Here is a 23,269-nt window from a genome sequence, read left to right on the forward strand (position 1 = left end):
TTACCCGACGACGTACGCGCTACATGGCTAAAGGAAAATAGCATTCTATTTAACTAAGACAAGATGGCGCAACGGCCCAATAACACCGACCTCCCACCCAAAGAGACAACTCAACCCTTGAAGGGGAAAGGACCGCATCAACAAAACGACCCAGGCGACTGGGAGTCGCAGGAACGGGAGCCATGGGCGAATGCGATGGAGTGCGTTCAGGGACAGGCACAGATGTACTGCTATCCACGCGTGGTATTCGAGGTTTTCGAACCGCACGTCTATACTCCCTTACCAGCCCAGCCGCCCTCTCCTGCGCAGCAGGGCGACGAGACTGGGGAAGTCCAACAAACGTGCGATGTTCAGTAACCATAGAAACAGCCAAAGGACCAGCGGCAACCTCCGGAGCGACACAAAGGGTGTCGCTGGCCAGTACAATAAACACAGTTTAAACGACCTGGCAAGAAAACACACGCTGACGCAGCATCTCGCTCCAAACGAACAAGGCAACGGTGGCACCAGGGACTACCCCCTGGGCCAAAGGCAAACCATTCGTATCAACATGGACCGGCGCAGGGGTAGTCTGCACCTGGACGACCGAAGCCGCCGATGGAGACAAAGGGGCGATGAAACTTTCGCACAAATTAGCAATATTACCTTACATAAACGCACCGGACTTACCAGACACGTCCGGAGAGGGCGATTCGACTCCGTCCGGCTCCGCCGAAGCAGGAGAGGATGGAAATCCCTCCCATTCCGGCGAAACCGAGCGGGGCGCAGGTGTGAAAACGACATCGTCTTCAGAGGATGAACGAGGACGAACTCCACGGAGAAGGCGACGGCGTCGTGGGGCGGATTCTCCCGATGGAGGCGACGAAGCTTTGCGGCGAGCCATCTGCGAAAACACCCATATTAGTAAGCTCAAAACATGCGAGAAAGCGCTGGAGGAGCCGTTACCCTTATTAGCTGAGGCAGAAGAGTGCGCACGTACCGCAAGAAGTTTGGTGGTTTGAGAAGAGAAGAGGAGAAGAAAAAAGAGAAGAGAGAGAGAGGAAGCAAAAAGCTCAGCGTCAACAACAGAACTAAGCTCAAACGGGCGAAAAACTGCAGTGAATGAAGCAGAACTGTTGCCATGGAGCGACTACCTGCGAAAACACACCTACACTCACCCAAGCTCCAAGACATCGTACCAAACATCGATCAACCGCACAAACCATTATGGGAAGGACTCAAGGGATTGGAATCTATAACACATTACCCATCATAACGCATATATTCATACTACAGTCTTTAAGGCTTCGAGGGCGAAGCCTCTTGGAGGGGAAGATAGTGTTAGGAGCGCTCGGAAGCGCGATAGCTAGATCCTTAGCTAAGATGCTTAGTCAGGTGCGAAGTGTTTATATTCGCACCCGCGGGCCTGAACTCTTGAAGGCCAGCGATTAGTTCTGCAATATACGTGGCTCTATCTTCTCTCCTATATAGACACTCCCTTTCGCACCGTAGCGCCCCATTCAGCTCGTTACCGACCCCCACGCATAACATCCTCAAGACTTCAATTCGATCCTCTATATCATGAGACTATGAATACCAATAGGTTCGCTTCATTATTTTATTACTACGTACTCCGCATGACTTATTTACATTCAATCCAACGCCTAAGCTGTTGCCAGTATCTGCTGTTTCCTGAGGCTGTGTACTTGCTGAACCCAGTAAATTGATAGCGATTGGTCCTTGGCATGACACATTGGCATTTACCTCCGTTCCTGGACTTGTGGGTCTAGAAAGATTTTTTTTTTTTTTTTTTTTTTTACGTAACTACGTCCTTTTAACGTGACCAACCACCGAGCTGCGCAGACCACCGAGCTACACGCCTCTGTCTGCGTATAAATTAGCACTTTTATGACCCTTAATTGTCAGGGGCTGAACCCGTAGAACTCATAAGATAGGCTATGTACAAAAAGGAATCAAGGAAGAAAGTGGAAAATGAAAAGTCACGTGATATGGGTCCTCGAGGGCCATGGGGCCAAAAGGGCCAAAAGGGCCCCGTAGGGACAGGACAATAGGGGACAAAGGGGACAACGGGGTAATTAGCCCGAGAGGTCAAAAGGAGCTCCAGCCCTTTACATTAATATTTTAACAACATAGAGTATAATAAAAATAGAAATATTCCTTGATATATGAATATTTTAGAATGCTAATAAAATTTAATTAGAATTTTTGTGAAGGATAGGCCGAGAATCGGCCAGGCTCCAGTCCTGAATCCTTATCGATAAGCCGAGTGACGCAAAGCTATGGTAGTATCTTAATGACGCGTTGATGTATTGTCATGATCTCATGGACTGTATCGTTACCTTATCTGTGGGCGTTCTATATATTATCTTGATCTATTCGAAGAAGAGATCAAAGATTAGTTTTTAATATATCTTGGCATAAGATATAGTGATATTTCCTTCTACTATCTTACCTAGCTGACCTGTTGGTTGATCTACCCGGCCAAGTAGATTTATCACAATTTTTAAGATTTTTATAGACATATAATACAAGATTATTTTAAATGCCACTGTATTTAAATGTATTTTTTGACATTGTAACGGGCTGGAGCCCATTTGACCTCTCGGGCCAATATCCCTATTATCCTTATTGTCCCTGCTGTCCCTACTGTCCGCTTTTGGTGACCTTTGGGCCATCGGCCCTGGATCCATATCACGTGATTTTCAACGTTGTTTGTTTACCGCTCATCTTCCTCTTCCTTTCTTCCCTTCTTCAACGATTCCTTTTTGTACATAACCTATCCCATAGGTTCTACGGGTTCAGCCCCTGACAGAAATATAATGAACTGGAAATCCTACAAGGATCCAGGCTTAGTATATATATATATGCCATTGTATTATTATATATGATAGATTTAGGCCCTATTGACATGTTAAGATATTAGGCTTATAAAAAGTGCTATTATATATGTAATTCCTTGGATGATATGAAGGTAATCTTAGGCATAGCCTTTAATGGATGACGCGTAATAATACCTGCCTATGGTCTAAAATGCCTCATATACAAGAAAAAGTACCACGAAACCTGAGTTATAAAGACCCTGAATCGCGTGCTCTCCACTGTAGAAGCCCACCAGATCTTGCATAATAATTAATCTGAAGTGTTTAGAGGTAAAATTCTTAACGCAGGTAAGAAAAGTGCCCATGTTATTTCGGCGAATATTAAGTGACACTTTGGAGAGAGACAGGACCTAGGACGTCGACTTGGTTCGAGTTCGAAAATTACAGCAACTTAATGCCACCCCAACAGGGTCAACCAGTTGTGAAACTATTAGTTAAGGGGTTTGGGTCTGTGATTATCACAATCAGACTTTTGGCTGAGATTTTGAACAATACGCCCGAGGAGGTTGAAGATCGACTACGCTTAGAAGATAGCGGCATCGAAACGGCCCTTCAGGCTTCAGAGCAGTTCCGCCAACTCGTGGAAAATGGAACTATACCAACTTATTAAACTCCTGCTGTTTTCTGTCTTGGCGGTTGGGGTGTGCAGCACCAGCGAAGCCCTATATTGCGACAAGGTAGTGGCCAACGTTTAGGATAGTGGAGAGAGTGGCATAGAGTGTTTTCTAGAAATGATCGACTCTGGAAATGCCACTGTGCCTGTTGCCGTAGGCCAGAGTGAGGAGCCAGTTGAGGACTTGACTGACCGATCTGACGAAGAGATTGACTCCCCAGCTGGGCCATAACTTGTGCGAATCAGGTTCCCAATTATGCCAGTGTTAGTGGGCTCTGTTCCCGCACCGTTTTAAGAACGATAACATTGTCACCGGCTAGCGCAGTCAATGTCAGATGTTATGTGTACAACTCGCTCCGATACCAGCGGTGATAATACAAATGTCGGCTGTTCCTAACCAGTCATTGACTGTAACCCCACTGGTAATGCATCAAATGAAAGGGTTTCTTTTAGCCTGCAGAGACATCACTCCCGACGTATATATTATGCTAGGCGGCAATACCCACAGCTAACTGCATAACTGTTTAGTCCAAGCAGGCTCGATGAGGATGACGCGACTGGTGCGGCCGGACTGATCGATATCCGTTTTTAACATAGCCAAGACATGATCACGATTATTGGGGCACTACCCAAGTCCCAAAATGATCGGTAAACCATGCTTGTAGACCCTTGCTTTCTCCCTCCTTTTTTCTTCTGAAAAAGGAAATGTAAGAGAAAGGAGTAATAACATCTCCCATACGGAATCAGTCAACAAACGCCGATTATCCCTGACGTCCAGGAACGCGCGTGATGGGCTGTGTCGGGCGATTACCCATCGAGCACAGCAATGCCGAGGTTAGCCTGAGGGTCGATCACGAGGGGAGGCGGGGGAATTCGACAAAATCAACTTCGTTCGTGTATCCAGGTCTGGACCTTTGTGGAAGCGGCAGGAATGGGACAAAATGTGAAGGAAACCGTGCAAAGTGCGTGGTAGATGGGGCTAGTACGTGTACGGACAAATAGTGACTCGTACAGACAGCCATGGTGACATCGCCTCTCAAGGCCACGTCATTTCTGGGGTCATCGGTCTGCCTGAAGGGTGCAGTGTTAGGCAGCAGCGCGGTTAGCTGCGGCGTGAGTGAGCTCGCAGGAGTGGAAAGGGGACGTTTGGGAAGGAGAAGTGTGTTGAACTGGTCGGGAGAGGGAGCGAGATTCTTATAGAAATCTCAAAAGCGGCGAGTGGGACTGAGAGGTGGCGCTGGGTGGGGTGATTGGCTCAGGCTGCTCCGTGAACGCTCACTGCCCACTCAGTGAGCAGACTGCGGCGCTCAAGGCCTGCTCCAGGCTCACTCAGTGATGCGCCTGACCTGATCGGGCAGTGTTACCACCAACGAGATTACACTAATAGTCTCTAAAGTATTATGTGTTATATTGGGCTTAGTTTTATGGCCGAGTGTAAAGTTGTAAGCCGCTAAATCAGGATAGAGATGAGACATAAAATGTCAAAGACGCTCAGAGAGGCCTAGGTAAAATTAAGTCAAGCTTCTGACTATTTCCTGCCATTCATGTGTCACTTAAGCTTCATTTCGTTTCCAAAACTAGATAGTAATTATAAGGAGTGCTTAGGGCAGTGCATCATCCCTGTAATGCACTAGCTGTGGGTTACAACGCAACAATGTTACGCAAGACCTATAAAAGACAGATTAAAAGCAGACCCTGACTAAACTATGCAGCCCATAGTTAATGGATCTAAAAAAAAAAAAAAAAAAAAAAAATGTATTGAGACTGCACTGCGCACAAGACACGCGTTCTGCAGATCATCCAGCCAGTGGGTCTAGACTCCATATGGTAGCAGACGCTTTCCAGGCACAAAGTACAGAGTATAATTCCGTATTCTTATAGTCAACGATTATTCCCAATCTTCCAGTCTCACATTGTAGTCTCCTACTTCGTCAACTGCTGGGCTCCCGTTTTCGTCTCTGTGTATTCGGTCCTCAGCTTCAGTTGCTTCATAAAAGCGCTCGCTATCATCGCAATCCCCGCGATGCAGGTATACATAATAAGCATATTCCTGATACTCCATACAAAAGCGTCCTGCACTGCATGACGCTGCACTGGGTCCTGTATGGTCTTGCCGATGTCCACATGTGCCGCTGCTTGCCTACCGGATAAGGCCTGGCGGACAGGTTCGCTGACACCTGCGTCAATCAGGAAGGACTGTCGTGTTGTCATGCTTTTCTGGAATACTTCACCACCCAGTACAATGGACAATGATGTGGCTAGGTTCCGGAAGAAACCCAATGTCGCCGTTGCTGTTGCCGTGTCGGCCTGGCTGACGGTGTTTTGAACCGCGATCATGGGTAACTGGAATAAAAATGCAATGCCGATGCCGCTGGCGATTTGGAACCCGATAATACTGGCTATGGGTGTGTCAGTTTGGAGGCTGATGAATAGTCCTGTTCCCATCGTCATGATTATAACTCCAGCCCAGATGATCTCCTTGTATCGACCTGTCTGCCGGATCAGAATACCAACTATGATATCCATGGTCGCTTCTATGACCATAGTTAGTAGGATTAGAATACCACTTCGCAGAGGCGAGGCTTGCTTCACACTTTGGAAGTACAGCGGGAGGTAATACTTCACGCCCATGGAGACCATGCTGTGCGCCGATGCAGCCAAAAAGGCCGCGTTATTGGACCAGTTCTTGAACAAGCCGAGTAGCATCAGGGGATACTTGGCTAGACGTTTTCACTGAAGAGGAAGAACGCGATCATGAGTGTTCCAACCACAATCAAGCAGATAACCTTCGGACTGTTCCAGGGGAATATTGCGCCGCCGAAGTCTAATCCGAGAAGGAGAAGGGTAACACCGAAAATGGAGAACGTGCCAAACCAGTCCACAGCTTTAACTCCATCGCTTAGCTTCGTGCGAGGGTTATGCACGTCCAAGAAAAAAATTAAAAGAGCAAACGCAAATCCACAGACTGGCAGATTAATCCAGAAACACCACCGCCAACTGACATACTGTGTGAATGCACCCCAATTAGTGGTCCAGTCGACCCTGCGACTGCCCACATCACGCCGAGTAAGCCGAGAAACAATGCTCGGTTGCGCATACTGAAGACGTCCGAGATTGTAATCGTCACCATCTGGCCTAGGCCACCGGCTGCCGTGCCCTGTAGCGCTCGCGCAGTGATGAGCATCGCCATGCTTGTACTCATCGCTGCGATTATACTAGCTGCGGCGAAGATGGCAACTCCTGATAGGAGGGCAAGCTTGCGACCCCAAATATCGCTGCATTTCGCCCAGAGTGGACCGGCCGCGGTGTTGGCCAGCAAGTACGCACCACCGATCCATGTGTAGCCCGAGGCGGAGTGCAGAGAGGCGGATATCGTTGGGATGGATGTTGCAATGATAGTTTGATCGAATGCTGCGACGAAGAGAACGAGCTAGAGGGTTTAGTCACTTGGGCCATTGTGGCTCGGACTGGGGTGCTGTACATAGATTGCGACTAGGATAGCGGCGAGACGGAGCTTTGTGCGGAATTTTAGGTGTTCTGGGAGATCATGAGCCTCGACGGGGCTCTCATTAGGGGAGATCTCTTGGGATGGTCCAGCATCTACCTCAATAGCGTGGATGACTGTGATACTGTCCGCTGGCGCTCGATTTTGCTCCGCCATTTCTAGTAGAAGTTGCTTTCTTCAAGATGGAAAAGAAAAGAGATACAACTACATAGATAAGGAATTTAAGTATCTCATCATAACGCTGTTAGCCGTCATGCTGCGCGCCCTTCCAACGACATCACGCCATAAAACTACAGAGGGTTCGGGGGCTACATCGGGCCGCAGTTAAATAACGCATATAGGAGACGCAGGAGAGACTGTTTAAAAGATCTGTCTGGAAAAAGATGCCCAACGGAATAACAGTTTCACCAATTGATATGGCCTAATAAGCGCTATTGTTTGCTATGCAATCAATCAGGTATTTGAAAGTTCAGTATCCGGAGTACGCCGAGATGATCGCCAGTCCCTACCACATAACTAGAAACCAATTGTCCATCTTTTGTTTTCATTTCATTTTATTTTAATTTTTTAATTTTTTTTTGGACGGAGCGTCTTACTTTATTTTTACCTTATTTTGACCGAGATAACCACGAGTATATTCCATAGTCATAAAGATACATAAGAAAAATATTTGCAACTCTAAAACAATATATCCAGGTCTATTCCAATCACAAATACCGCACCCAATGCCAAATATGTGGCAGCTAATGCGAGATGTAAAAAAAAAAAAAAAAAAAAAATTATTCACACCACAAGCAGACATCATCTATTCATTCTCGACCCATCCAACCGAGTCAGAAGCTCACTATTCGCTTGTTCATCTGCCATTGTTTCCGGGGTAACTCAAATGTCGACGTGATGCGACCGTATGACATCCCTCCAAGCTGACCCCCAAGGGACGCAGCTTGTCAAGATCAATGTGGCTACCCTCCTTGTTGATCGCGTCCTCCTGAACCCAAAACCGAGTTCCCTTGATAAGCACCAACGAAGCAATACTCATGCCGGGTTGTACATGATCGGTGAATTCCTTGATGTCGACCACTTTGCCCTCGATCGAGAACACAGATCCTGGACCCTGGCTGGTTTGACGGTCGTGGTGGGCGCCTTATAAAGGCCTAATATGTCCCATTCCGACACCCCATACGGCGCATCGATCGACGCCACATTCACGGCCACGATCATGTTCTCCGAAACCGTGTTGAGGACACATTCTCCCGTTTCTTTCAGATTCCGATACGTATCCTTGCCTCTGCCCAGTCAGGACGAAAACCCAACAATAAACATTGGCGGATCGTGATTACGGATTTAATTCTGTTCCGGCAGCGCATTTATAGGACTTTTTGTCGGTTCCGCGACCCGAGGCTCGGGTCCACCACCTGATGGTGAGTTAATAGCCATCGATTTATACGTGCTATGCCAATGCGATCTCAAGATGATTCCCTGAGGTATTTAATTATATTCTTCCAGTTCATGGACTGTAGGATAAGGTTCATTGCATGGGCTGCTTCTCCACCGTTTATTTACTTGGATTCAGGAAACAGCAAAGCTGGACAAATATATGCACAGTAGGGATCCACAGCACAAGCACTAATACTATCAAATGCTTAGAGAAACTCAGAGCCATCAGAAGAATCACGAAAGTGCTTCGCGAATAGCAGAAGCAAACTAATTACCGTTAGCATATTAAACGACAATCAGACTTGTAAATTCTCGAGAACACACCGGAATAATCTGGGCTTTCTCAACATCCCAAACACCACTTGTTGTATATACATCACTCATCATCATCTCCTGGACATCTTCCAAGCTGCGTCCGGTATAAATGAGCATACTACCCTTGAACGACATCGACTGTCCCTCCATGGGATGAGACTCAAGCATAGCCCCTATCTAGTGTTAGCTACTGGTAATATTAATCTTCACCGAAGAAGAAAAGAGGGGGAAATTCACCGCCTACGACAAGTTTTCCAGATGCTACAAGTCCTTTCGCTGCTTCGAGGTGTTTCCTGTGCATTATTATTCAAAGCTGGCAGTAGACGATAGACAGGGCACTCACGGTCGAACCTGTTTCCGTATCTCAATAGAATTGGGCTTGTCGGGAACAATACAAAGAAACTCCTTTCGTGCTTCTGATGCTATACTGCGATGACCAGCCCGACTCCAGGGCACTGGCTGGAACGCGTTTCGGAGAGAGGTGAGGCGGAAGATAGAGCGAGAAGCCATTTGAATAGACATAGTGTGCTGTTGAGGACTAGAATGGAGATACACTACTCCAGGTTTTAATTCTGAACAGGCTGCGTGGTCATGTGTCCAGATACGATGTGGGAATGCAAGTAGACCTGTCAGAATTAGAGTTGCAGTGGGGGAACCAGAGCCGAATAAAATGATTGGCTATGAGGGGGAATTGACCAATCAATTAATCTGTGTTGTGCCTTATCTCCACAATCCAGCTCTTTGTTATTTAAGATATCTATCTTTCATTGCTAATTTGTAGAGAGCGACTGAGCATGTTGATATTGTTGAAAGCGTCCCATAGCCGAATCCACCTGAAAGAGAAAAGAAGGGTTAATATTCAAATGTAGTGATTCGCTGCCGTGCATACAGAGTCTTGTCAGAATAGTCCAGATCGGGACATTATGTGAAATATATATACTCAATATCTCTCAGAGGGGTTGGGCAGAACAATTTCCTGCACACAGTCAATCCAGACCTCCCACTATGTAGAACAAGTCATTGCTCCTGAGCTTGAAGTCGCGCTGTCAAATCACCCATTAATCTACCAAGCAATGGATGATTATTACTCGACTTCCTTTGGACTTGACTAGTTCCGCTGATACATAACTAGGAGATGTGAACAAAAATGGGGGTAATACTTCTGCTATTTGGCTACTGGATATTAAGGAGCAGCATTCACAGCCTAGTTAGGACATCATTGCTCTAAGAAATTCAATTTATTGATTATGCATGACAATTCACCTGGCCGTTATTCCGTTCATTTATTCTCTATTATTTACATTCAACTTCCTTTCCCTTATAAATTGCTCCTACCTGCTCCTAACTCTAACCGTCCTTCCTGCCCGCATATAACCTCTTGCTTACCTCTACACCATTTATTATCTTATTTATATGATATTCAATCCGGAATACACCTCCGCATTAAGCAATACATCTTTTCAATAATTCAGAGATTTACCTGGCTAATTAGTAGCCTTGATCACTTTTTGGAATTTATTTGGTATGCCTTTCTATTCTGCGGGTTCCCTTCCATAACAATTACATGACTAGGTTGCTAAATATCAAATTGTCCTGGCACCAGAATCTATGATGTTGCCTGCAGCATCTCATCTGAAAATTGTCGTGCAATACAGTATCCTTCCGCGAAATGGTGACTTTTTGGCATATTCTCTTCTTCAGGATGCAGCCTATTCAATCACCCCATGCTTTATCGAATGGGTTTATCGGAACTAGAGAATATATCTCATATTATGAGAGAGCTGAGACCGTTCTAATTATCAAATTCGCCTGCCCAGCTCAGAGTGCAGTATCCACACTGTTCTGTACAACTTTTCTCATGCACTGTGTGAGTGTTGGCCTCCGTATGGGCGGTTTTGGTCTATCAGCTCCGGACTCTTTTAGAATATAGGTCACACAAGGTGCCTGATGAATTTTCCATTCCTCGAATACCAAGCAAGGAATTGGACGGCCGACTATATTTGTCGAAGATTCGTTCCGTCATATAAATGGAACCGGCGTGATCCTCGACGAAATTAAAACACAAACGAACCAAGAATACTTTGACCTGCTTTGGAGGAACAATAGCATTCTTGAGTGCCAAACTCACACAAGTTGTCGACAGCCAAAGTCAAACACATCTCGATTAAGTATCTTGACACAATCCACACCTCAGTGATTCCAAAATAAATCGGTGTGCCTGAGTCACTCAGTCAACTCAGAGAAGATGCTCAACATTGGATATGGACTAGCAATCAACAGACGAGGATTGTTCTCATTATTCACGTCAGCATGGCAGGGATGGTCGGGTAAAGAAACTTTGGGAGTTACAGCATAACAACATTTGTCTACAAAAAGCACCAACAGATCTGTATTAACACTAATTTTGTATTTGGTCTAATTATATTGTCTAAGTATTCAGATACACTGAAAGGCATTATACACGACCAGCTCCTACCAATGCTTCAAGAGATAACTTAGACAAGCTTGTCTTTTAAAGACTATGTACATTTATTGTTGAAGCTTCCTATATGACTATCTATTATGGCTTCACTAGGAGCCTGGTTTTCGGTTGGTTGAATGGTCTTGTCTTGACATCTACTATTATAAACTTTCCATATATATAGTCTAGTTGCTCTTTTTAGGCAATTTTTCTGGGTTTTCTGTAGACACTTACTATAACTATAGAATGAAATGAATCCGGGGCATCCCAGTCCGGACAGTTGACCGACCATCGGCGAGAGGATATGCGGGGATTGGTGATGTTCCACATGGACATGCCATGCACGGTGTAGATTCAGATGGATACTAATTTATCATGGATCTTTGTCTTATAATAATATACGGTGTGGATGAACTCAGCGCCTCGCTTCCAGATATCGCGTCTGTTTGGCAACCCACGTGGGACGGCTTGTCGCGTCGAGTGGTGAAAGTCCCGGACTAGTGTCCCCAGTCACATCGCCTCCTTTACCGTCGACAAACTCCGAAGTAGGCAGTCTAGAGGATGATATCCAGATAAAACGGGGACATCTGCCATGTCTTCCATCTATCAGGGCTTGGTGGACATGTTTTCTCTCTTTCTTGCCTTTTTGGCCTCGAGGCCAGCTCTAGCTTCCAGGGATACCTTTTATCCCCCTCTGAACCACACCACCTACATCACCGACACCTCGCTAGGACCGTATGGTGGCATCTACACCGCGCCTGAGGATCATGCCAGCCCACACTCGCATGACGATGTCTACAATTACTGCTCCATGCCCCATCCACGCGCAGAAACCTACTCTCTGCCAAGTCCGGTCGCGAACAACTCCGTCTCGGCGCGTCTGGTCTATCTGGAGTATCTGCAACGTCACCAACGTCGCACACCGTACAATATCCTGCCTGGCGGCGAGGTATTTTCTCCATATCTTAGACAAAACATTCACTAATTACCACAGAACCAGCCTTACAACTGCGACAAAGTCCACGCTCATCTGTACGCCGCTCCAGCTCATGGTGTTTCCCCTGCGCAGGTCTACGGGCAGGCCTACTCAGACCCTACCAATCCATTCTTAGACTCGTACGTTAACGGGTCATGCCAATACCCCCAACTCACCATCGGGGGCCTACTTGATGGCTATCAACACGGTCGGGATCTTCGCGCCGTCTACGGCGACAAGCTAGGCTTGATCCCATCGTCGCTGAACCATCACACGGACAAAAAATCTGGCTACGCACCAGTTCCTCACCATTAACGCAGAGCTCCGCGGGTGGAGTCCTTCGTGGGATCTGGCCACACCATAAAGGTTCTATCTCGCTACATCAGCAGGCCTCTGGTATCGACACGGTCGATCGTGGGTTTCCCTGTGCTGCGCAGAGTTCACTGCTGTCAACGATCCAATCGTCCCCGGAATGGAAGGAGCATCTGTCTGTGACGCAGTCGCTGCGGAATCGTCTCGCTGTGCTCTTTGATGCCAATACATCAAGCTGGATGTCTACCTTCGATCACTTCGCCGATAACTTTCAGGCACGTCTTTGTAATGGATACGAGCTGCCCTGTCAGTTGGACGGCTCTGGATGCGCAACAATGGACGATGCGTACACGGTCTTCCGTGCCGGTGACTGGGAATGGAATTACTGGTGGCGATATAATGCCAACGCGACGAGATATATCCAGCTTGTAGAGGGGCTGTTCATCGGTGAGATAGTGCGGAAGCTGGAGGTGGTGCAGCGGCGGAATTCCGAACTGGTGTATAGCCATACTTTTGTTCATGATGGGGATGTGGGTCCTATTTTGGGTGCGTTGGGGAGTAAACGCACTTAGGTGGCCTGGTATGGCGTCAAATATCGCTATAGAAGTTTGGTATGTTTCGATTATACCTCTTTTTCTTCCAGGTACTGACTTTCCACAGGGAGACATCGACGTCGGAACTGTACGTTCGAGTCTTATATAGCGGACGTGCGGTGCAAACTATACATGGAACAATGGACTGGATTCCTTTATCTAGACTGCTTGATATCCTGAGGGTGTTCATACCGGAGGATATTATCTCCATGTGTAAAAGCATGAACAGCCCGCTATATAATGCTACTTATTTGAAGAAATAAAATCAATCCACGCAGCAATAACAGTAAACCCCATCTGAACAGCACTGTGGGTAATTCCCATGACAGCAGACAGCATGAGAGCAAGGCGGTGAGCATGTATAACAGCCTTATTAGAGTCAGCAGCTCAGATCCTCTCCAGCAACAGTTGAGTATATTCAACACACGGGTATTATCTGCCTCGAGAGCCGTCTGGCCCATATCCAGAGCGTGAACCACGGGGTCTTTTTTCGACATCCCTGCTGCGGCTGCGCTGGTCAGATCCATGATTCAGGTAGGGACGGGGTTTATACATCTTGTTTGGCGGTGATCGAGCACCCAGGTCGATACAAGGGGAAGGCAAAGTGTTACGATATAGACTGGCTTCATGATGGGTATGGTGGTTATGAGTGGGGGCGTATTGTCGAGTCATCTCGCCTTGTTTATATATTAGATGGGTTCTAGAAGTCATCTGCGGGTGTCATCTGAGTTGGTTGGTCAGGTGGTAGTTTCGTTCATCTGATCATGCATCATTCCAATCAGTTGTCAGTTTGGTATGGATTGTCAATGGTTAGTTATAGAAGACTAAGCTTATTTATTTTTATTTTATTGGACTTAGCTAGTCTGATAAAGCTAAGAGCATTAGTTCCACGGCTATTATCATTTTAATCTAATTAAACCTACAAAATTCTAAGACCAAGCCACTGACTAATTATGCAGGTCAGTATACGGGCTATATATTTACGGTCTTCAGCATTTGAACTGCATAACCCAATCTACTACAACATAGCTCCGTACTCTAGCCAACCCTACTGAGCCTTCTGTGAGTTTTTTTATTCTTATTTTTTTGTTATTATTATTTTCTCACTCCGTGAACCAGAATTTCACATGATTTGCCTTACGGTTCTCGTAACTCCGCGGGGTCCCGAACGGGTTTAGTATCATGAATAATGAAAGAATATATCGGTTGAGCATCCATCCCTTGCAGACAGAATGGGCAAAATTAAAAATTCCTATGACTTGTAATGTTGAATACATACCTTAATGGATTCCAAATGATTTGGATCTAATCGTGGCTTTGACTATTTTAATATTTTAAATAAATACCGGTCGTCATATCCTAGTTCCTTAGACTATGCAATACAATATGGACCCCGAACTCCCAGAGGATCTGTTCTTTGACACACCCCTGAACACACCGACTACCCACAAGACCACATCTTTGGGATTCCCAGGGAGTAATAAAAGGTTACGGAGCGATCACAGTTCTACTAGGACTAGTCCTATTCCTCTCACTGCAGTGGTTACAAACGTCCAACCTTCCAACCATCAATGCCTACCCCGGGGACTTCAGGAAGAAAAAAGCGCGAGCAGTATTTCTTTCAGACGCGAAAAACCTCCTTCAGGAGGGAGCAAAAAAGGTATGGTACATGCTAGTTATTGCTATTACTACGGGAACTAATGATATGCAGTTCAACGGCCCGTTCCGTATCATCACCACTCTTGGATCTCGAGTTATACTTCCCGAGTCTTGGACTTTATGGGTGAAGAATTGTCCGGATCTTGACCATCCTCAGCTTGTTCGCGATGTGAGTGAGATGAATATAGGCGCGTTGTCCATGCTCATTATGATAGGAGTATTTTGTTAATATTCCCGGGATGGATGGGAATAGGGCCATCCATGGTCCAAGTCATATACTCATTGACGTGGTTAAGACGAAGTTGAATCAGAGTAGTCGTATGTTCAACATTCACACCTACCTGGGTTTTCACTTAAAGTGTACAGATTGCCGGATTATGCACGACAATATATCCGAAATTCTTGAAAAGACGTGGACGAAGGGCACTAGTATGCCTCCTAACCATATACCTCGATTTTATTCCTATTAATATTGTCCAGACTGGCACCCCATAGACTTCCCCCAGGACATGATCCATTTCATCGCCCGCATATCATCATGTATCTTCGTCGGACCTGAGCTATCTCGCAACCCAGAATGGCAAGACATTATCGTCAACTACACCCTCACATTCTTCTACAGCGTGCGCGCTCTGCGCCACTGGCCCGGCTTCCTTCGTCCTGTCATCCACTGGGTAGTACCCGAATGCCGCAGAGCACGGTACCAAGTCCGTCGAGCCCATGACATCCTCACCCCTGTCTTGGAGAGCCGAGCAGCGATGAAACAAGCCGCAAATGCCGAAAATTGCAGTTTGAAATTCGACGATAGTATCGAATGGATGGAGGAGGTAGCCAGAGGTCGGTCTTTCGACCCCGTAGCTGCGCAGTTGGGTATGGCAATGGGTGCATTGCATACTACGACGGAGCTTATTAAACAGACTATCTTGGATATATGTATGCATTCGGGGAGCTGATCCAGACCCTACGAGAGGAAATTATGAATGCGGTCGGGGAAAGTGGATGGACGACAGCGGGATTGTTCAAGATGAAGCTACTTGATAGTGTCATCAAGGAGACTCAACGGCTGAAACCTGGTGCTCTAGGTGATTCTTTCCCTCTTTCCCTATGTCTATTGAAATGTGACGGCTAATTATCTAGTGAACCTTGAGCGCAAAACTATTAATAAGGTCACTCTCCCGAACGGTATGGTTCTTCCCTGCGGCACCAGCGTCGCAGTGGAATGTACCACCTGGTCAGACGCAGAGACGTATCCCTCTCCTGAGAGGTACGATGGATATAGATTTTTGAAAATGCGAGAGCAGGGCGATACCACGGCGGTTCTATCGTCAACTAGTCCCAAACATGTCGCGTTTGGGATCGGACGGTCGATTTGTCCTGGGAGATTCCTCGCAGCCAACGAGGCTAAGATTGTGGTGGCTAAGATCTTACTTGATTATGATATTCGACTGGAGGAGGGGTATCAGCCTTACGTGGTTCATTATGGTTTTGAGATGTTGAGCGATCCATCGGCGAGGGTGGAGGTTAGGAGGCGTTGAATGATGAAGTACGATCTGGAAGGATGAAAAAAATAATAATAAACCAAAAAAAATTCTATTCTAGTACAACTCTCCTAGCTCATCCTAAAGTAGCACATAGAATGCGACAGAATCACTATTATAAGGCCCTGATGGCGAATGCCTACATCTAGTCCATTGTCGGTAACACTACCTATGCAGTAGTACTGATAGCACCAAACCCAGAAATACCCCCAGGGCTCGCAGCACACAAAACCAAGAGACCAGCACACGCAACAGCGGCCAAAACAACCAACTTGCTCTTGACCGGGTTATTCCGTTGATAATCAACCATCTGCAACCGCACATCCGTCGTCAGCGACTTTATTTTCTCCGCACCCAGCTTGTAGTACACCAATCCAGCCAGAGCAATCGAGTACCCGAAGAATTGTTGCATAGTGACGGGGTCCAGGAATATGACCATGGATGCTACTACGAGAAGGATATCCTTGAGGATACCTGCCATTGTAAGGACGACGGCGGAGGTTTTGCCGATCTAACGGATGAGTTAGTGGTGGTTCCTGTGTCTATAAAAAAGAGTTAGGTGATTCTTACCAAGAGTACAACGGCTACGTTGAGAAGGAAAGCTACCAGGGCGTTTGCGATGAGAGTGACAACGCCGAGGGAATTTATATCACCCATGGTTAGTCGAGGGAGCTCCATGAAGTACATGACTAGACCATTGGCTACGGCGCATGCAGGCGCGAAGTAGTACACTGATACCAATGGGTCCATTTTAAATTCGGCAGAGCTGAGAAGACGCTGGACCATGACTAGACGTAGGGCCTCGAAGATGATTCCACCGATTTGGACTGCAGTGTGTTAGATGTGAACATGCGTCTGATCTCCATAGAAGGGGGGAGGGGTCGTACTGAGAAACCCGAAAACATCGAACTTGATCTCACCAAAGGAAGCGATCACAACACCCACAACAATTAAGAAGACGTTGCCGAGGGTGCGCAGATTGGGCGGTGCAATGCCGAATGCCCATGTTGCTAGAAGAGTGGCGACAGCATTGGTAGCCTGAGGGACTTAGCTTCTGTTTTGTTACTTTATTTACTTCGTGGCTGACCTTGAGCATCTGAATGAATGATACACTCAGATAGAGGTAGGCAAGGTTGCCACAAATCAGACTCAAACTGAACATGAGACCAATTGGTACAATTGCTTTCCTACTCGGTATACACACATCAGCAATGGATGTGACCTGCCAACATACTACCTACATGTACTTAATTGGTGTCATAGGGATCTTGTGTCGCGAGTCCAGCGTGGAAGTGAAATGGGCAAGAACCTGGGTCATTCCGTTGCGAAAGCCATGTGCCATGTTGTCAAGAACAGCGCTGGACGGTCAGTTGCTTAATCAAGTAGCAGCAGAGCGGACTCACGGAAATCTACAAACGTAGAGTTAGTTCTTGGTTCAATACATGGGATTAAGTATGTAGACCGTTCTCACCGAATTTGGCACTCGCAAGAACCCATTTATTAAACAGGATGACGCTCGAACTCAGCCCAATCCACAATCTAGTGACCTTAGTTCAGTATACCGATTCCTAGCTTCGCTGATCGGGCGAGGGTGCCAGAGCACGCACATGATGTAGAACGCGGGATGAAGCACATTGCTTTGAGGAGCATTGGCAGCGGTTCCGCTCTCGAGCTTCCGATCATCCTGCGACGAACCCATGGTGGTCGGATCTGACGATTGTCGATAAGGAGGGGCAGAATAGATGGCGAGATGCAAGGCAGCTCATCGCAGGTAAAGATGACACGAGCATTTTATACCCAGCAGGCTGATCGGCAAGGTACACACGTCAACCCGGGATCGGTGGTGCCGCTAAGGCTTGTTTGATCTTCAAAATGGCCGGGATTGGAGTACGTCACCACGTCTTAACTCGTGCAGTTTAGCGCCCAGTCCCTGAATTCATTCCAGGGTCGAAAGCCCCATCTCCCTTTTCATCATCCTGCGACATCCTCTTTAAAGTTGATATAGACCCACGAAACGCAGTGGTTGGTCTGGCTTACTCGATGTGTTTGCAGATAGCAGTGCACAGCGAAGTGAGTAGAATAGAAACAGGTGGCTATGCTTAGGGCATTTGTGACCAGTGGTCTTCACCCTGGATTCATCCAAAGAAGCCACGAAATTTCCACTGAGACATCCTAAATAATTCCCAACATCATAGATCTTACCCAGTGCTCTATCCCGTGTAGATTAAAATAGGCATAGACTTCATTAGCCTCAATGTTAATGCCAGGAATAGCTCGACTTGTTTTGTCTCCAATGCCTTATCACACCACAAGCCGTTTGTTGGCTTTCCGTCCCATTCTTAGTGCAAAACTCTCGAGCGAGCATCTCTCCGTGGTCATGGGTAGTTATATGCTTTGGTGCGCAATACACTGTGTTTAAGTTAATAAACTGCAATTTATTTAAATTGCTGGACCATTAAGTTGTACGCCGGCGGCGATCTAATCCTTCCTACTTTAAGTAAAAACATCACTGATATATATATATACAGAACACATGTCGGCTAACATAGAAGAATAGTTATAACTATAATAGAAATATGCAAGAAAGACGCCTATTACAGTTAATTAATTATCTTTTTAGTCTGGGAATGGGCCTTATCCCCACGTCTAGTAACTAATGGAAATAAGTCTGGTAATAGAGATAGACAGACTCTGTGATTGTGCATGGGATATTGCTGCAGTAAATAGTTAATATTAATCGGGTGATGTTTATATAATTACTGTACTATATTAATAGGATATGCTTTTAACCTAGTAAGATAGTTAGCCTTATAGGGATATATACTAAAATTATTTACTTAAGTTATATAAAAGCCTTGTAATATACAGTTTGGGAGTAACTAAGTGTGCAGCGTGAGCTAGAGCAACCAAAAAACAGGCTTGCTTAAGAAAAATAAAGATATGCCTTATACTATACTGTATGTATATTAATATGTTATAGTAAATATATCTACTAATATGCTGATTATTGTGCCGTAGCAGCATTTGCAGTCAGGTGCTGATAATAATATAAACGTATCAGTGACTTTCGCTCCTCTTTTCCAGGCTGGCGGCTGCCCTTAAATCTCGTTTAATCTTGTAAGCTTATTTTTAAGCTACTAAGTTTACAGTACATGTTTACTTACATACAATTATATACATTTATAAACAGGTATAGTAGTATTAATACCCAGCTAATATAAACATGCACAATAGCGGCATTGGATGGGGATATTTACTAAGTCCGAACCCTTGACAATCCCGGCCGTGCAAAGCCGGTATGTAGAAATGGTGCTCAAAGTAAAAAAAATACCTTTTTTTATAACATAGTTACGTCGGCCGGCACATGGCTCCTGCTAGCCGGATATCTGGTCTTTCCAGGGACCTTTACCTCTTTGCACGATTCTGCTGTGGTTGGGGAAATAGCGACCCATAGCCACACCGGCTCCTGAGGTAGTGAACGTTTATTCCTCTGGTATTTGTGAGACTTGTCAGAGCAGGCTGTTTATGGAAACTACGCAGGAGGAGGAGCCTAATGGAACAGATAATGCACGGCAACTTAACTAAGTCTAACTGGCGGGTGAGATAGATGATACAGCGTACGAGCTCGAGCACTAAATGCTGCACCAGCACTTTTAGCGTGAGAACAAATTGGGTAGGGTTAATGCTGTATCCGCAGCCAAGGCTGAACTGATTTTCAGAGCTTATCCTTTATGCTAATAATGCGCAATTTTCTGTACTGGTTGTACCTAAGATGATTATTTTAAAAACCGATGAGTTTTGGTACTGTAAGAGGAGCTCGTGTATTCACGTCTCTTTCCAATCCAAGGGGTATCCGTGCCAGTGCTATTTGGTAGCCTACAACTTCCCTGCGCATTCTTTTTATAATGGTATTACTGAGATTGTTCATCTAACGTTCATGGGTTACGCCGGAAGGACCCTTGCAAGGCAGCAGGATCTCGATCGCCATCGAGTAGTTCGACTAGCTGAGAAGTCCTTACAGGCAATCCACAATCTAGGCGTGCTTCATAGTGATCCAATACCCGGAAATATGATCTGGGACGAGAAAAGTAGTCGGGTGACGTTTATTGATTTTGAGCGGGCAACGCTGCAAACCCGACGAATACCACTAGGGGGGAATTTCACCTAATCAGAAACGCAAGCGGGAAGTCTGCCTCTGGGAGAAGAGTCCAAGCTCGCGAAGCGGCGCATGAGACATGGTTTATGATGATGTGTTGAAGATAACTATAAGTCTATGACTCATTTAGTTGTGTTGTATGATAAAAGATCTCAATGCTTCCCTCTGGGAGTAGCACTGCCAAATGAACAGACAGTACGCAGAAAAATAAGGCAGAAGACCGGCAAAAGTCAGCGCGTTGATCAACGTCGAAAAGCGATATCTTGCAGACCAAAATGCGCTTTCTGTTTTGCTGAGGCAATGTCACTTCGCTTCCTGCGCTAGCCTATAGAAGGTTAATCATTTTTCCCGCCAACCAATCTGGCTTTTCTGAGGAGAGGTGAACTATTTATAAGATTATCAAATAGGGAGAAAAGGCACCCTTGTGGACGTTACGTTCAAAACCATGGCCAGTATCTATACAGATTGTGTTGCGAAGTTTTCCTTATCAACGGGCGACCTAACATTCTTAGTAGCCTCATCCGGTCGCCAGATTGCTGGTCAATGCGCTTCCGACACCCACCTCTGGATCTGACAATGTTCCGATAAGAGTGAGACATCTCGGAAACATACATACTGGCTTAGGTTCGGAACCTGGCGATCGTCCTTGCCCTAACCCACCTAGAGTTATGCGGCTCTTCTTTGTCGAGGTTGCTCCACACTCTCATAAGAGGGCCAGATGGTAATTTATCTGTTGAAGAAATGGTATTCGGACCGATTCCTTCCTAGGCCTTGGCTACGCACAACGTTGTCAATCGCCGAATCCCCTATCCCAGTTGAAGACCAGGGAGTGTGGCATCTAGTTGAGACGTTGGATATATATCTAGTTGAATATATACGCTCCTTAGCAGGCTACGTGCGTGTAGCTGGTATAGCTTCTCCTGCTCTATTCCCCATTTTCCCCTGTGCACCGTGAACCCCATCGAGGTTTTCACAACATTATGATTTACAGTATATTCAGCCCGGCTTGTGCATACACCAGGATTGGATGGTTTCATTTACCCTGACCCCTGGCCTCAGCGATATACAGGCTATTACACACACAGCTTCTAACACACTCTACTTAAACTTTCAAGGATAAGGGAATTAATGTTACCTATAACGCGCATGCCATTGGTCCTTGCCATGTTCGACAAACTACTTCGCGGCTCACTTGGAATAACAGGATCGCTGACAGCCAGTAATAAGTACCAGAAGCATTCCGGTGCCGCCTAATACTTACAGCGTTAATTAATAAGACCCACAACGAGTCTCTGCATTTGCAATGAATGTTTTACTCGGAAGCGGTGGGAATATCTTATACTTGATTTTCTCTTGCGTCTGGTCAGTTCGAGTAAAGCATCACGCCACCACCGTGCCACCTCTTTTACTCGTGCTCTTTCTAGTATTTAGAAACAATGACATCCACATGCCCTAGCGCACCGTTCTTCCGGTTCCAAGCTTTCACAGTTACACCATAATCGTCCTCTTCTAGGTCGCGGAGTTGGAAATCGTTGGTCTTTTCCCCCCATGGGCAGAGCCAGTAGAGAGTACATATTTTCGTGTCACCATCCTTCAGATCGATAGTTCCTTCAGTACCGGACGCAGCATGCGCGCGGCCAGCCGCAGCAATGTTCCCTGTTTTGTTAGGCTGAATATCAAGCTTGTTTATGTCGCTGGCAGGAACCTCATTGTCCTGGTCGTTTCCGTCGTAGAATTTGCCCCTAGCAGAATTAGTACTGTATGTGCTACAGGCACATTAGAACATTGCATACCACTTGAGTTTTGCGTTCTTGACAGATATGGGTTGATTCCTGATTTTGTTCTTCACGCGGATAACGACCCATTGCGCTTCAGCCACGATCTCGGGATTTTCCCCGTTACCCTGAGTGGAAGCTCCGGAACCCATCGCAGTGGCAAAAATTTAAATAGAACAAAGTAAATGGATTTGTTATAAGCACCAATACAAATTATGGAATATAGTATGTCGCGTTTACTTGGGGGTTCCAAAAGCTTGTAAAAAATGGTCCTTGTTCCTCTTTAAATATCCCCCTGTGATGGCTAATACAAGGGACTCCAAGCGACTAGGAGTGAAATACTACCCCCGTTTGCGGAACTGTTCTTGGCATTGCGGACCTAACCTACTAGAATCTAATTATCATAACAACCCGACTAGTGTTACACAAGCATTCTTTCACCTCCACGTTCACAGTGAGGTAGGCACGCTTGCAGCATTCATACTGATCGTCAATATGCGGCTGGCTGACCTTGTTTAATTCGGAAAGAATGGGATGACGTTCAGAATGTAGTTACAACAATACTTTTCCGAAAGCCACCGTTGCATCGCCCTTGGAAAATTTTTTTTTTTTTTTTTTTTTTTTAAAACAAAAAAAAGCTTTTCAGCTTCAAAACTACAATTGACTACTGCCAAAGTATCTTGGCTCGGCCGAATCTGAGACCAAAACAATGTTGTCGCCCGTTTCCTCCAGCGTAAATGCCGACAGGAATGGGGAATTCGTTGCCCAGTAGGCTGGTTTATCCGGACGAGGCTGCCCGGCATATAGTTACTAACAACTTGAACTTACCCAGTCAAATTTATTAAAGGTTGGCTTGAGCCAAACCCTCGTACTAGAAAACAACTCCATGACATAGACGGACAATGTTGTACGAGTAATATTTTCGCTCGATTCTAGATTTCAAGAGGTGTCTCCGGGATGTCTACCCAGTACCGTTAATATTGTGGCTGATGATTCATGGACTCGTGAAGGGTTGAAGCGATGAAAGCGGAAACAACATGGATGGCGAGT

The 23,269-nt window shown here is 45.9% G+C and overlaps 6 protein-coding genes across 6 annotated transcripts; 1 reads left to right on the forward strand and 5 right to left on the reverse strand.

The window, feature by feature from the left end:
* Positions 1-646: 646 nt before the first annotated feature.
* On the reverse strand, positions 647-1,205 carry ATNIH1004_003804 (uncharacterized protein; the record flags this gene model as incomplete). Its single annotated transcript, XM_033568477.1, has 2 exons — positions 647-883; positions 1,203-1,205. 2 exons carry the CDS (start codon positions 1,203-1,205, stop codon positions 647-649), a joined length of 240 nt encoding a protein of 79 aa, XP_033430472.1.
* A 4,210-nt stretch (positions 1,206-5,415) lies between these two features.
* Positions 5,416-7,153, reverse strand: ATNIH1004_003805 (uncharacterized protein; the record flags this gene model as incomplete). The annotated part of the gene is made up of 5 exons (XM_033568478.1): positions 5,416-6,026; positions 6,087-6,212; positions 6,287-6,457; positions 6,499-6,922; positions 6,974-7,153. 5 exons carry the CDS (start codon positions 7,151-7,153, stop codon positions 5,416-5,418), a joined length of 1,512 nt encoding a protein of 503 aa, XP_033430473.1.
* Positions 7,154-7,853: 700 nt separating this feature from the next.
* ATNIH1004_003806 (uncharacterized protein) lies at positions 7,854-9,271 on the reverse strand (the record flags this gene model as incomplete). Its single annotated transcript, XM_033568479.1, has 7 exons — positions 7,854-8,115; positions 8,181-8,285; positions 8,338-8,412; positions 8,673-8,701; positions 8,759-8,922; positions 8,987-9,042; positions 9,093-9,271. 7 exons carry the CDS (start codon positions 9,269-9,271, stop codon positions 7,854-7,856), a joined length of 870 nt encoding a protein of 289 aa, XP_033430474.1.
* A 2,561-nt stretch (positions 9,272-11,832) lies between these two features.
* Positions 11,833-16,285, forward strand: ATNIH1004_003807 (cytochrome P450; the record flags this gene model as incomplete). The annotated part of the gene is made up of 11 exons (XM_033568480.1): positions 11,833-12,159; positions 12,205-12,279; positions 12,507-13,028; positions 13,159-13,179; positions 14,121-14,153; positions 14,632-14,751; positions 14,803-14,919; positions 15,047-15,068; positions 15,231-15,620; positions 15,668-15,832; positions 15,888-16,285. The coding sequence occupies 11 exons, from the start codon at positions 11,833-11,835 to the stop codon at positions 16,283-16,285; spliced, it is 2,190 nt and encodes a 729-aa protein (XP_033430475.1).
* Positions 16,286-16,457: 172 nt separating this feature from the next.
* CAS41_3 (solute carrier 35 member) lies at positions 16,458-17,987 on the reverse strand (the record flags this gene model as incomplete). Its single annotated transcript, XM_033568481.1, has 8 exons — positions 16,458-16,799; positions 16,859-17,115; positions 17,176-17,326; positions 17,376-17,475; positions 17,530-17,646; positions 17,688-17,697; positions 17,760-17,827; positions 17,896-17,987. 8 exons carry the CDS (start codon positions 17,985-17,987, stop codon positions 16,458-16,460), a joined length of 1,137 nt encoding a protein of 378 aa, XP_033430476.1.
* Positions 17,988-21,864: 3,877 nt separating this feature from the next.
* Positions 21,865-22,371, reverse strand: ATNIH1004_003809 (aegerolysin family protein; the record flags this gene model as incomplete). Its single annotated transcript, XM_033568482.1, has 2 exons — positions 21,865-22,186; positions 22,238-22,371. The coding sequence occupies 2 exons, from the start codon at positions 22,369-22,371 to the stop codon at positions 21,865-21,867; spliced, it is 456 nt and encodes a 151-aa protein (XP_033430477.1).
* Positions 22,372-23,269: the final 898 nt, after the last annotated feature.

The sequence above is a fragment of the Aspergillus tanneri genome (assembly GCF_003426965.1).
Source record: "Aspergillus tanneri strain NIH1004 chromosome Unknown AapTan_1_pilon_pilon_pilon, whole genome shotgun sequence".
Lineage (NCBI taxonomy): Eukaryota > Fungi > Ascomycota > Eurotiomycetes > Eurotiales > Aspergillaceae > Aspergillus > Aspergillus tanneri.